Raw genomic sequence first — 12,349 nt, 5'->3', positions numbered from 1 at the left:
TAAAATTTCATGGAGGTATTCTAAACTGAGGTGTCTTAAGTATAGAATAACTAGTATGAGATTTATAATCTAGAGTTTTTTAGACTGGTGGAAAAAAACCTTGCTCTGAGATCAGAGCCCCTGCATTCCCATTCCATCTTTGATAACTCTCTAGAGGACCATGACAAGTCATGTAGTTTTTCTGGCTTCAGTTTTTTCATTTATAAGATGAAGGTCTTGAATTAGATGCCTCTGTTTCCAGATCTGATCCTAGAAGCCCTAAAATGAACTTCTATGTAAAAGGGAGGAATCCTTTCCACAAAAGTTGAAAGCATTAAAGTTAGATTGAGTTGTAAGGAAGAACTTCTTGTAAAGATTGTTTATTGGACCCATTATTAAGGAAGATTGCATATAATGGAAGATTGCAGAATACTATTTTAAAATATTTTAAGAACAATAAATCCAAGGACATAACTTCGTAATTAGAGACAAAAGAGGTGGGTAAAAATGAGACTACTTAATTGCTAAGCTAAGTGGATATTAATAACTAACTCCAGGTCACAATAACCACGAGATGTTTGCAAACGGTTTCATAAATCAGTTTGAGACATTCAGATGTAAAGTCAGGTATACTAGTATCACCTATGATATTTCTTTGACCATGGGAGTCTTAAACTTTGTGGTAGGGGAAGGGGGAGGAGGTTGAATGAATGAAAAAATAGTTATGAAGAATTTACTGAGTACTTTCCTAAGCAGTACAGATAGAAAAAATAAGAATCTCTAGTCTCATTTATCATTAAAGAAGATAAAACACAGGAATTTTCCTTTATAAAATAGAAGTAAGGCCCAGTAAACCTTAACATATAGTATTATATTATCTTTTATATTTCATAAAACCATTTCAGTTTCTGTTGGTGAACATTTGATGATCCCAAGAACTTTGACAAGTTCCCGGAAATAGTGTTTGGGGGAGAAGGGGGAGGGAAGTGGGGTGGGGCTGATTGGATTTATGTAGCTATAGGTATTATTATTACCTTTTCTTAGCCTTTTTGTATTTTCTTTTGCATCACTCTCATTTCTCCTCAGTTTTTCCTTTTGAGTTCTTCCATGGCCAAAGATCAGTTCTTAATATTTGTCTTGGAGTTTTGGATACAGGAGCTTTGACTTTATCATCTTTTGAGTGTGTATTTTGATCTTGTCACCATAGTAGCTTTCTGTGGTCAGAATCTTTCTGCTTTTCCCCCCCATTTTTCCACACTATTACTTGGCTTTTGACTCTTGGTTAAAGTAGAGACGTTTCCATGGTGGAAGATCACAGGCTTCAGGGGTCTTGTGCAGCTGATCTCAGAGATCCTTCTAGGGACTTGTACTGTGAGCCAGCATTGCTGCTAGATTTGAGTCTTGCCAGCAAAGAGGCCTCTCAGTCTCCTCCGATCAGCTGTTTCACATCTCTTGCCAGTCCCTACCTTGTATGCTATAATCTCTGGAAGCTGCCTCAGTATCTGCTGCTCCCATAGTTACTGCTGCTGTGGATTCAGTGGCTCCCCTTCAGTGCTGGACTGGGTCTTCCCTCCTCCCTTACTATGCCAAACCTTTCCTACTGAGCTCTCCTTGGCCTCTGTGGGCTGGGAGGTCTGGAGATTGCTGCCGCTGCAGTTAAGATCAAGGCCTCCCAGCCTGTTCTGGTTTCCTGTGGCCTGTTTGCACTCTGGATCCACCCCAATGCCCCCTTTGGCTGAAAAATTGTCAGTCTTTTTGTGGGTTCTGATGCTCTAAAATTTATTTGGAATCATTATTTAAAGGCATTTGGAAGGTGGAAGGGTTTAGGGAAGTAGTCGCTGAATCCCTGCCTTCACTCTGCCATCTTAGCTCCTCCCTGCCCAATTCTTGTTTGTGTATTCATTTTCAAGAATTGCATTTTTTTTTTTTTTAATTTCATCTTGTATTATGCTGAGCCTTTTGCAGGCCTGACACAGTTTTTGAAACCTCAGCTCATAGAATTTAGAACTTGAAGAAACCTTAGAGATTTTATAGTTCAATCTCTTCTTTTTTAAAGATAATTAGATAATTGCTCATTGTGTTTGTAATATTACCTAAGACATAGACAACTGACTTTTTAGTTTTTTTAAATTGATTAGATTGAAAAATCTAAAGATTGTAATATGCAGTTATATACAGTATACAGTTTGAAAATTTCTGTATCTTTCCCCCATTTCTTTCTAGCCCCCCCTTCCTATTCCTCTCCTCTTCCTCTTCTCTCCTTCCCCCCATCTCTCTCTCAATTAGAAATATTGTAGGAATATTGAGAGTGACTTTTGACTTTCAGATTCCAATAAATTTGGGATTGTACAATGCAGTGATACAATTATGGAATGACAGAAGGAAGATTGAGGGTATCTACTAATAAATCTCTCTTCTACTTAGGTAGCTAGCTGGCATACTGTGTTGGGCCTGAAGTCAGGAAAATATGAGATTGTATGGGGCCTCAAACAGTTGATAACTATTAGGTTTTGGAGAAATGACCTATATTTCTGCCTCAGTTTCTCAACTGTAAAATGAAGATGATGATAATAATAAAACCTACTCACAATCTTGTAGTGAGTATCAAATAAGATATTTATATGGCTATTAGCACAGTAACACAGACTCTTAATAGATGCCTCTTCCTATCTCTACTCCCTTCTCCTTTTATGCAATTCTATATTAAAATAATTTTTGCTAAGTAGCTATTGCTTGCAATTCCCTCCTCCCCCCCCCCTTTTTTTTTTTTTTTTTTTTTTTTTTTTTTTTGTTTAGTCCCCCTCTTCCCCAAACAGATGAACCTACAATGTTCTCTGGTCTTGTATTTTAGTCTCTTAGGAATTATAGGATTTTAAAAATTATTTGCAAAATTTAACAGATCCTTCTAGTTAAACTGACAGTAATGGGAATAGAGGAACGTTGCTTATTGTCACCTTTTTATCTATGGGAAGGAAGGCCTAACCCTAACTTTAGCTAGGTTAGATAAATTCTTTTTTTTAGCCTTTCATTGTTAGCTCATTTTAAAAACTAGAATTTTCGTTCTTTTGCTTTCCTGGACTTAATTGAAACACTACTCTAGAGTTTCTATACTTTTAGTGGATCTTGTTTTATGCTATGTATTTATATTCATGTGTCTGCTCTGGACTTACTAATTGATCTTGGTTAAATCTGGTATACTCTTGCAGAGTATAAAGGCAAGTTTTATTTAATAGTCATTTAATCTTTTTTTTTTTTTTTGGGCGGGGGAGGCTGGGGTTAAGTGACTTGCCCAGGGTCTTACAGCTAGGAAGTGTTAAGTGTCTGAGACCAGATTTGAACTCAGGTCCTCCTGAATTCAGGGCTGATGCTCTATCCACTGCTATCTAGCTGCCCCTATAGTGATTTCATCTTAAGACATGTCTATTTATAAAAATTTTCAAGTGATTATAATTCATTTTTAATGTAGTACAGAGCATTTTGATATATTCTATAAAAATAAATTTGGTTTGCCCTTCTCTTGTGACTGGCATTACTTTGGACACTACATAACTATCATGAAACAAGTCACAGTGGAATAGTAGAGGCCTTCTGAGAATTCAACATGTTAATGTAAGTGAATGTTGCCAATATCTCCAACTTAGCACTTAGTAAGAACCTAATATCTCATTATCTCATTAGCACTTAGTAAGAACCTAACAACTCCCTGCCACACCCATCCTCCATATATATTAGATAACAATAACTCCATCATTTGAATACGGTAGCTCAATTTTCAAACCAGTTTGGCTTTATAAAGTTAATTCTCATGAATCTCAGTGATGGGTTGTAAGTTACACTCTTTTGCTTCCTTTTTTCACACCTCTTCCATCTTTAAAACCCTCAGAATTGAATCAGTTCACCTTTATATATCCCCCTTTTCTTATTTAACTCTCCAGACAAATTTTGAAAGTATTAAGTTTCTGAAAGGACCACCATATCTTCTCTCCATATAGCCTTTCACCATCTTGTGAGGAAGCTAGATGGCCTAATATGACTGTGGATAAGTCATTTAACTGCTTATTGGCTTCAGTATCCTCATTTGTAAAATAGGGATCATAATAATGATACCTACTTTCAAGAATTGTGAGAATGAAACGATCTATTTGTAAAGTGTTGCAAAGTTTAAAAGTGCTATACTACTGCTATTGGTAAATGCTGGTTTTTTCCTCAAGAATGCTTAAAAAGCTCTTCCTTTTAAAAGTCAGGTTTTTTTTTTTTTTAATAATTTAGTTTTAACAAGGTATGTCATTTTATTTTATTTTCATTGTAGGCCTCAATTTTGTTATATTAAGTTCCTATGCTAATCCTTCCCTCTCCCACAGTAAGAAATACTTCAGAGTGCTAAGGATTTGGGCTATCTTAGTCTTTGTACCTCCATGACCAGACTGGTCCCTTCTGAGATCCCCAAACCTCATACCTTGTTGGTAGCTCTTTTTTTGGAAAATGCTTTGTTCTCACTGACTATAGATGGAGAAAGTTGCAGGCTACATGTATCTGGCCAATCTGTAAAGTAGTTAAGTGAGGTCTGACTTTTCTGGAGGATACCCTCTCTTCTGTTGCTGGGTGCTTATAAAAGACATTTCAGTGCAGTTTTGAGATGGATAACATGAAATTACTATGGTTCCTATTGGATTTCTTGATTATTATATGATGTGTTCTGATATTTTAGGTTTTTCCTTGAACAACTAGCAATTGTATCCAGAAAACGTCTTGAGAATGCAAAAAAGAGAAGTTTGTGATAGGGCTTAAGTTTAAATATCTCAGTTGGGGCAAAAATCTGTCCACTCTCCCTGTTCCCCAAGTATATATATATACATGTACAGCATGACACTTTTGAAACATGTATAGAAAAATATCACTTGTTTAATATATATTGGATTACTTGCCATCTAGGAGAGGGAAAAATTTTTGGAATACAAGGTTTTGCAAAGGGTGAAAGTTAAAAATTATCTATGTATATATTTTGAAAATAAAAAAACTTTAATTAAAAAACAAATAAAATTAAATTAAAAAAAAACCTGTTTAATATACAGTCTAAATACTGGAAAGGACTTCTCTGAGTACCATGCCAATTAATAAATTTATATCTGCACAAGAAATTTATTTCTAACAAGTGGTCGTTAATGGCTTAAATATTTTTCCTTCCATTACATTTAAGTTAAAGGCAACCAGGGAGCATAGTGGACAGAGTGCTGGTCCTAGAGTCATGAAGTCACCATGCTTTGTTTGCTTACTGCATGCTTCTGGGCAAGTCACTTAACCTTTATCTGTGTCTTCAACTATAAAACGAGTCTACTTCCCAGGTTTGTTGGGATGAAGCACTCGCCAGTGCCTGGTACATTAAGATTTATTTCCTTTGCCCATCCCTAATTTGGCTCTGATTATGGTTTCATCATTTTAGTTCCTTATGTTCCACGAGACTGAGGTCTGTATGTGCAAGGACTAGAGGAGGCAACATAAGGAAAAGAGCACTTGGGTTTGAATCCCATCCATGTTACATGCTCCCTTGGGTTTCCTAGCATGTGATAGATGATATCTGAGGTTCTTTCTTGTTCTAAACCTATGACCCTTTAGTTAAATGGTGGAATTGAAATATAGAACCTGGGTTCAAGTATATTATAGCTAGTAAGCAGCTACGACAGGCAGGTAGCCTGTTGGTGCTGGAGTTGGAGACAGACCAAAATTCAAATGCTGCCTCTTTATTCTGTGACTCTTACTGAGTCAACTAACTTCTTTGATCGTTAGGTTTCCTCATCTGTTATTAAATGGAGATTAATATTTGTAGCACTTTCCTCATGGAGTTCATATGAGGATCAATTTTTTTTTCTTTCCACTTTTTTTTAAATTAATTTTTGTAATTATAACATTTTCTTTGACAGTACATATGCATAGGTAATTTTTTTTTTTTTTTAACAACATTATCCCTTGTACTCTCTTCTGTTCCGAGTTTTTCCCCTCCTTCCCTCCACCCCCTCCCCTAGATGGAAGGCATTCCCATACATATTAAATATCTTATAGTATATCCTAGGTACAATTATATATATATGCAGAACCAAATTTTGTTGTTGTTGTTGCAAAGGAAGGATTGTATGTAAGGTAAAAATAATCTGGGAAGAGAAACAAAACAAAGCAAAACAAAAAAACAATGCTCTCAGTTTACACTCATTTCCCAGTGTTCCTTTTCTGGGTGTAGCTGATTCTGTCCATCATTGATCAATTGGAATTGGATTAGCTCTTCTCTGTGTTGAAGATATCCACTTCCATCAGAATACATCCTCATACAGTATCATTGTTGAAGTGTATAATGATCCCCTAGTTCTACTCGTTTCACTCAGTATCAGTTGATATAAGTCTCTCCAAGCCTCTCTGTATTCCTCCAGTTGGTCATTTCTTACAGAACAATAATATTCTGTAATATTCATATACCATAATTTACCCAACCATTCTCCAATTGATGGACATCCATTCATTTTCCAGTTTCTAGCCACTACAAAAAGGGCTGCCACAAACATTTTGGCACATACAGGTCCCTTTCCCTTCTTTAGTATTTCCTTGGGATATAAGCCCAGTAGTAGCACGGCTGGGTCAAAGGGTATGCACATTTTGATAACTTTTTGGGCATAATTCCAGATTGCTCCATATGTATAATGTTTGTAATGTCCAATAAGTATATGTAATTTATGATAGGATCGTTATGGGGAGAAATCACCATTCCTGGTCCAAAAATTGTTAGTAAAAATTTCTAAAATACACATTGTGTGAATAATGATGATTATTTATTAAATTTTTTATTTTTTGTATAAAGTAATGAGCTTAAATTGACCTTTTATTAGGAGTATCAGAAGTGGGGAGGTTATTTCATTCAGTCAGTATTAAATACCCTCTGTGCAGAGTAGGATGTTTGCCTCTGGGAAGGATGCAATTTAGAAAAATTCTCAATTATAGCTCTTGATCTGTCTGGTAAAGGCAAGGACTTGGGTGCTTAACTAATTTCTGCCTTGCTTTTGTATTTTAGGCCGCTCATATTCTGTATGTTCTCCAAGAATGCTTAATCAATGTCTGGAATCCTTGGTGCAAAAGGTGCAAAGTGGGGTTGTGATAAACTTTGAAAAAGCAGGACCAGATCCTTCCCCCATAGAAGGTAACTGTAATTTCCTTGTAGAATTTTAAAGTAGACATTGTCAGTTGTAAAATTAGAACTGAGAAATTATTTTAGAATGGCAATATGTGAAAATGTTAAAACTTTAATGGTGACCAAAAGAGTGTTTATATAAACTGGTAGATAAGAAGGATCAAGTTCTCCACAACCTACTGTTATTTTCTGTGGAAAAATCCATTCATTTGTTTGGATTAAAAAGGTCAGAGATGAGCCTTGAACTATTAGATCTATTTCTTTACCTGTTGGCAACTTTCATCTGGACTCCCTCTCAGTCTCTTAAGATTATAAACAGAAGAAGATTTTTTTAGGCTTTTTTTAAAAGCCATGAGTGGGTGAAGAGAGAACTCTATAGGCAAAATTTTACTTTTGTTTTCTTTTAGGCTTTAAGGGGTCTATCTCAAAAGTCTGAAAGTTGTTAGTATAGGTGATCTCTTAGAAATAGGTGATAAGACATTTTACAGGTTTGATAACCATAGAATTTTAATATTATAGTGGAGAATTTAAGCTATAAGAAGTAGTGTTCCACAGTTTAGTTTTAGTTGGTCTTGAGTATTTTATTACACAGTAACAAAACTTGTTTGGAGATTCATAGTTTGATTTTACTATGTAAATTTATGTGTTAATTTAATGATAAATGCATTTTTTAAAATACTTTTTTAACTACAGATGGACAGACAGAAATATCAAGACCTTTTGGATCTCAACCTTGGCACAGCTGTCATAAGCTTATTTACGTCAGACCAAACCCTAAAACTGGGGTTCCAATAGGTCACTGGCCTGTTCCAGAATCCTTTTGGCCAGATCAAAATTCTCCAACACTAGTAAGTGTTAGAAATAATGTAGTGAAGGAGCATGTGAAAATACATCTCTTCTTGTTACATCATACTCGTTTTAAAGAATGGGTGGTAAATATACGTAAATATGACAAGTAAAAGGTGTTCTCTTTGAGGTGAAATGCATTCTAAAAGAGGGGTATTTTAGAGGTCAAAGCTCTTGAAGTATAATTAGCATATCAAATTGTTCATTACTGAGTAATTGTAGAAAAGCATAATCATTTTACTTTATAAACTAAAATTATGCTTAAAATTTTTATTTTTTTATATCTGCACAAATGCAGAAAAGTATGCTCCTTAGATCTGGATCTTAAACTTGATTTCAGTATTTCAGGCTATATTTCCCTTTATTCCCACTACGAGCTTTAATTTGTACAAAACTTGAGTGTGAGTTCACAATTAAGTAATGAAAATGAAGATAGTGTTGATGCCATGAAGGAGCTCAATTTACTTTTGAATGCAAATAAATATTTTTTAAAATTTCACCAAATCTCTATTAGAATATATCCCAGAAGTACTTAAAGCAAACCTCCCATCTGCAACACATAGAAAATATTTATTCAGGAGTGGGGGATCTTGACCTTAAGAGTTGTTTATATAAATGTAAATTTTTGCTTGCTTGTAAATTTATATGCATATATATGTACGTATATATATGTAGATACAAGACAACTAGATGGCACAGTGCCTAGCTTAGAGTCAGGAAGACTCCTCTTCCTGAATTCAAATCTGGCCTCAGACACTTAGGAGCTAGGTGACCCTGATCAAGTCACTTAACCTTTTTCCATTTCCTCATCTGCAGAATGAGCTCATTTCATTATGTCATGTTAAATAAGCAAAAGTGACTTCTTTTTAATCATTGTATATAAATAAAGAATGTTTGAATGAGAAGTTCCTTTTATTTTTCATGGTGTCACCTAATACCTAATTGGAAGTGAGAAATTCCCTGATTTAAAAGTTCTACTTAGTGGAAAGATGCCATCATTTTCTTTACCCAGTGTTTGTTTAACATAGTAGGAAAAGGTTTTCTTGTCAGGGAATAATGTATTAGTGGAACCCAATATAGTGAAATAACTGCAGGACTGGGAATTAGAGGCCTTGTTTTTCCCCTTTTTTTCATTACTCACTTAACTCTGGAATTTTAAGCAAGTTCCTTTTCTGCTGGTTTTTCTGAGCTTAATTTTCTCATTTATAAAATCATAAGATTTGGTGATTCCCTCCTATTTCTTGACATTTTCTTTTCATATAACTCTGTTATAGGAATTAAATAATTAAATCTTTCAATATGGAGGAACAGAATCATCCGGGACATTGTACAATCATTTTCAATGTTGGAAAGGATGTTAGAGCTCATCTAATCCAACTAAATCTACTTGATCCATTGTACTAATTATTATTACAATGTCGTTAAACAAATGTCTTCCTCTGAGACTTTTATGAATCTATTGCATTTTTTTTTCCTATGGTATAATAACCAGAAATACATGCACTATTGTATTTTTGGTGCATTATACTGTTTTACAAAATTATTCGTAACTAGGATATTTGTTGAGTTCATAGATAGAGTACAACAAGGATTACTAAATAGTATCAAAGGCAGATCTGTGCTTAGAGAGTAGATAATCAAGGTCTTTGTGCTCAAGAAGCAAATAATTTAATAAAATTATAAGTTAGAAGGAGAGAAGGAAATCTTAACTATTATACTCTCATTTTTAAATGAGGAAAACTGATTCATAGAAATAAATCACTATCTAAGGTCACATAGCAAGTTAGTAGCACACCCCAGACCTAGAATCAGTATTCTTTGCAGATAAAACATGAACACATATCTATGAATCAGTACCATAAGTGGGGCAAAATATAACACTAGAAGGGGAGCACAGATGACTTCCATTGGAGCTAACTGCAAATCACATTGTTTTTAAGCTGCGTCTTGAATTATTACTATTTTCACAGGTAGAACTTTAAGAATTACAGTGTGGGCACAGGTATGGAAAGAGAAGTATTAGTTGGTAGGAATGGTGAGTCCAATTTGGTAGGGTTCAGAGGTTTCATTTTGGTGTGGTAGAGATGGTGGATTTATGATGGAAAGTTAATATTGACCCAGAATGTGAAAGGCTAAGGAGTTTGGACTTCAGTAGGTACTGGGAAGCAATATATAGTTGTTGTTTTTTTGTTTGTTTGTTTTATTTTAGCTGGGAGGATTTTGTATGTTGTTATGTATTATGTATTGTTTGTTATATATTATTGAGAGGGAGAAGAGAAGGGGCCTAGAGGTTGGCAAGTTGTTAACGGTGGTCTGTAAACAAAGTAATGCAGACATGGCAGAAGGAATGGAAAGTTAGAACAGTACTTCAAAAGATTTTATGGCAGTTGATACTTAAATTCGATGATCTAGGAAGAATCAAATCCTGAATAAAGAGTTCCAGGCTGAGGGACTAGGAGAATGATGATTCCATTAATGGAAAAGAGTAAAATTTGGGGCTACAAGTGGGAGAGCCTGATCAGGTTGCTTTTAGAGCGTATGCTTCCTGTGTTCTCACATGAAGCATCCAGCCAGAGTTGTCCACAGGCAGTTGTGTGGAACTGTTATCTCAGAATAACTTTTTGTCTTGTTTTGGTATTCCTGGAACCTAGCAGACCCTGCACATAGTAGAAAACTTAAATAATGATAGTTGGATTGGGTTGAATATTATATGTCTAGAAATGAAGTGAAAGGAAGAGTAAAATTTAGGCTGTTAAAGAAAACTAAAGCGATGAAAATGAGTGTGTGTGTGTGTGTGTGTGTGTGTGTGTGCGCGCGCGGCTATACTGAGGGGGAAACAAGGTGAATCAAAGAAGTTATATTCAATAGGAATTCTGATGGAAGTACTTGTGGAGTTAGGTGTATTTACTGCCTTTGAGAATAATAGTCCCTGTCTTAGCTTCCATTGTTCCTCAAAAATAGTAAAGCTGATATTTTCTTGTTCATTTCATGTTTTTTAATTGCAAGAGATTTCATGGGTTCAAAGACAATCTTTAAAAAAAAAAAAAAAAGATTATGAACAGCTCCTGTTTTCTCCATAAGGCAAATGTTTTGGATTTTTATTTGGAATAAATATTTAATAAATTAATAAATCATTTTGGAAGAGCTGACACTTAGATTCTGATGTTGCCATTATAATAAACAGTAGGAATTTTGATTGTGATTTTCATTATTAACAGGAGGATAGCAGCTGATTTGTATTTACCACATTGTTGTCCAATTATATTTTAGTCTATCATTAATAAGCATACATTTTATATTATAATATAGTTATTAACTTTTATCTTTATAATTAATTCTAGACAAATTATCTTGATTTCTTTAATAAAATTGTCTTAAGCATCCTTAAGGATGCCTTCACTGTTTACTTCCTCTGTCCCCATGTAACTTTTTAAAAAGATGAAATGCAAGTTTTTTCTTATATTGGGATTTTTAAGGATTCCAGAGACTGATAATAGTGAAAGTAGAAAATGTTTTGTAGCAGAAAGGAATATTGTCTTTATTCCTCTGAATATGCAATTTAGCTGCATTATTAAATGTCATAAGCAAATTATAAGATTGATTATAGATTTAGAGCTAGAAAGAACCTTTAATGGTTATTTTTTCCAACTCCATTATTTTATAACTATATATATTATAATATATTTATACATAAATATATATTTATAAAATATAGCATTTTTGTTCTTGATACATTTCTTTGAGAATGCTTAAGAGTTGTTTAAAGTGTTTTGGTGATGATAATTACATTTTTCTATTTAGCCACCTCGGACATCACACCCTGTGGTGAAGTTTTCTTGTACTGACTGTGAACCAATGGTTATTGATAAACTGCCTTTTGACAAATATGAATTAGAACCCTCACCACTGACTCAGTTTATCCTGGAAAGGAAATCCCCTCAAACTTGTTGGCAGGTATGCTAAACATTAAATATATATTAAATTAAAAAAAATTTAATTGATGAATTATTAATAGCTATAAATTAAATCGATATTAATCAGTTTTATCAAGTTTTTATGACTCTTTTTAACAGGTATATGTGAGCAATAGTGCAAAATATAGTGAACTTGGTCATCCTTTTGGTTACTTGAAAGCTAGTACAGCATTGAATTGTGTCAATTTGTTTGTGATGCCTTATAATTATCCAGTCCTCCTTCCTCTTTTAGGTAAGTAATATTTGTTAAACTTCTGTACTTCAGTGTATAAAAAAGTACTTTTTGAAAAACTAATTTTGAGAATTTTTATTAGTGATTTTTCTTCTGACATTAACAATCTGATCATCCATCCTGTGGAAATTTGTATACAGTCACTGA

At 34.2% G+C, this 12,349-nt stretch overlaps 1 protein-coding gene across 3 annotated transcripts in view; it reads left to right on the top strand.

The window, feature by feature from the left end:
- Positions 1-12,349, top strand: part of INTS6 (integrator complex subunit 6) — a 78,714-nt gene that overhangs the window by 52,835 nt on the left and 13,530 nt on the right. For all 3 annotated transcript variants that reach the window (XR_012488453.1, XM_074304783.1, XM_074304784.1), the window contains 4 exons: positions 7,034-7,159; positions 7,844-7,998; positions 11,798-11,950; positions 12,070-12,202. Coding sequence is in view for 2 of the 3 variants with exons in the window: in XM_074304783.1 (XP_074160884.1) it covers positions 7,034-7,159; positions 7,844-7,998; positions 11,798-11,950; positions 12,070-12,202 (567 nt within the window). In the remaining variant the exon portion in view is untranslated. The remainder of the gene's footprint in view (positions 1-7,033; positions 7,160-7,843; positions 7,999-11,797; positions 11,951-12,069; positions 12,203-12,349) is intronic.

The sequence above is a fragment of the Sminthopsis crassicaudata genome, chromosome 3, assembly GCF_048593235.1.
Source record: "Sminthopsis crassicaudata isolate SCR6 chromosome 3, ASM4859323v1, whole genome shotgun sequence".
In the NCBI taxonomy this organism is placed as follows: Eukaryota; Metazoa; Chordata; class Mammalia; order Dasyuromorphia; family Dasyuridae; genus Sminthopsis; species Sminthopsis crassicaudata.
The sequence above is the reverse complement of the archived record's forward strand: the minus strand, read 5'-3'. Positions and strand labels throughout refer to the sequence as shown.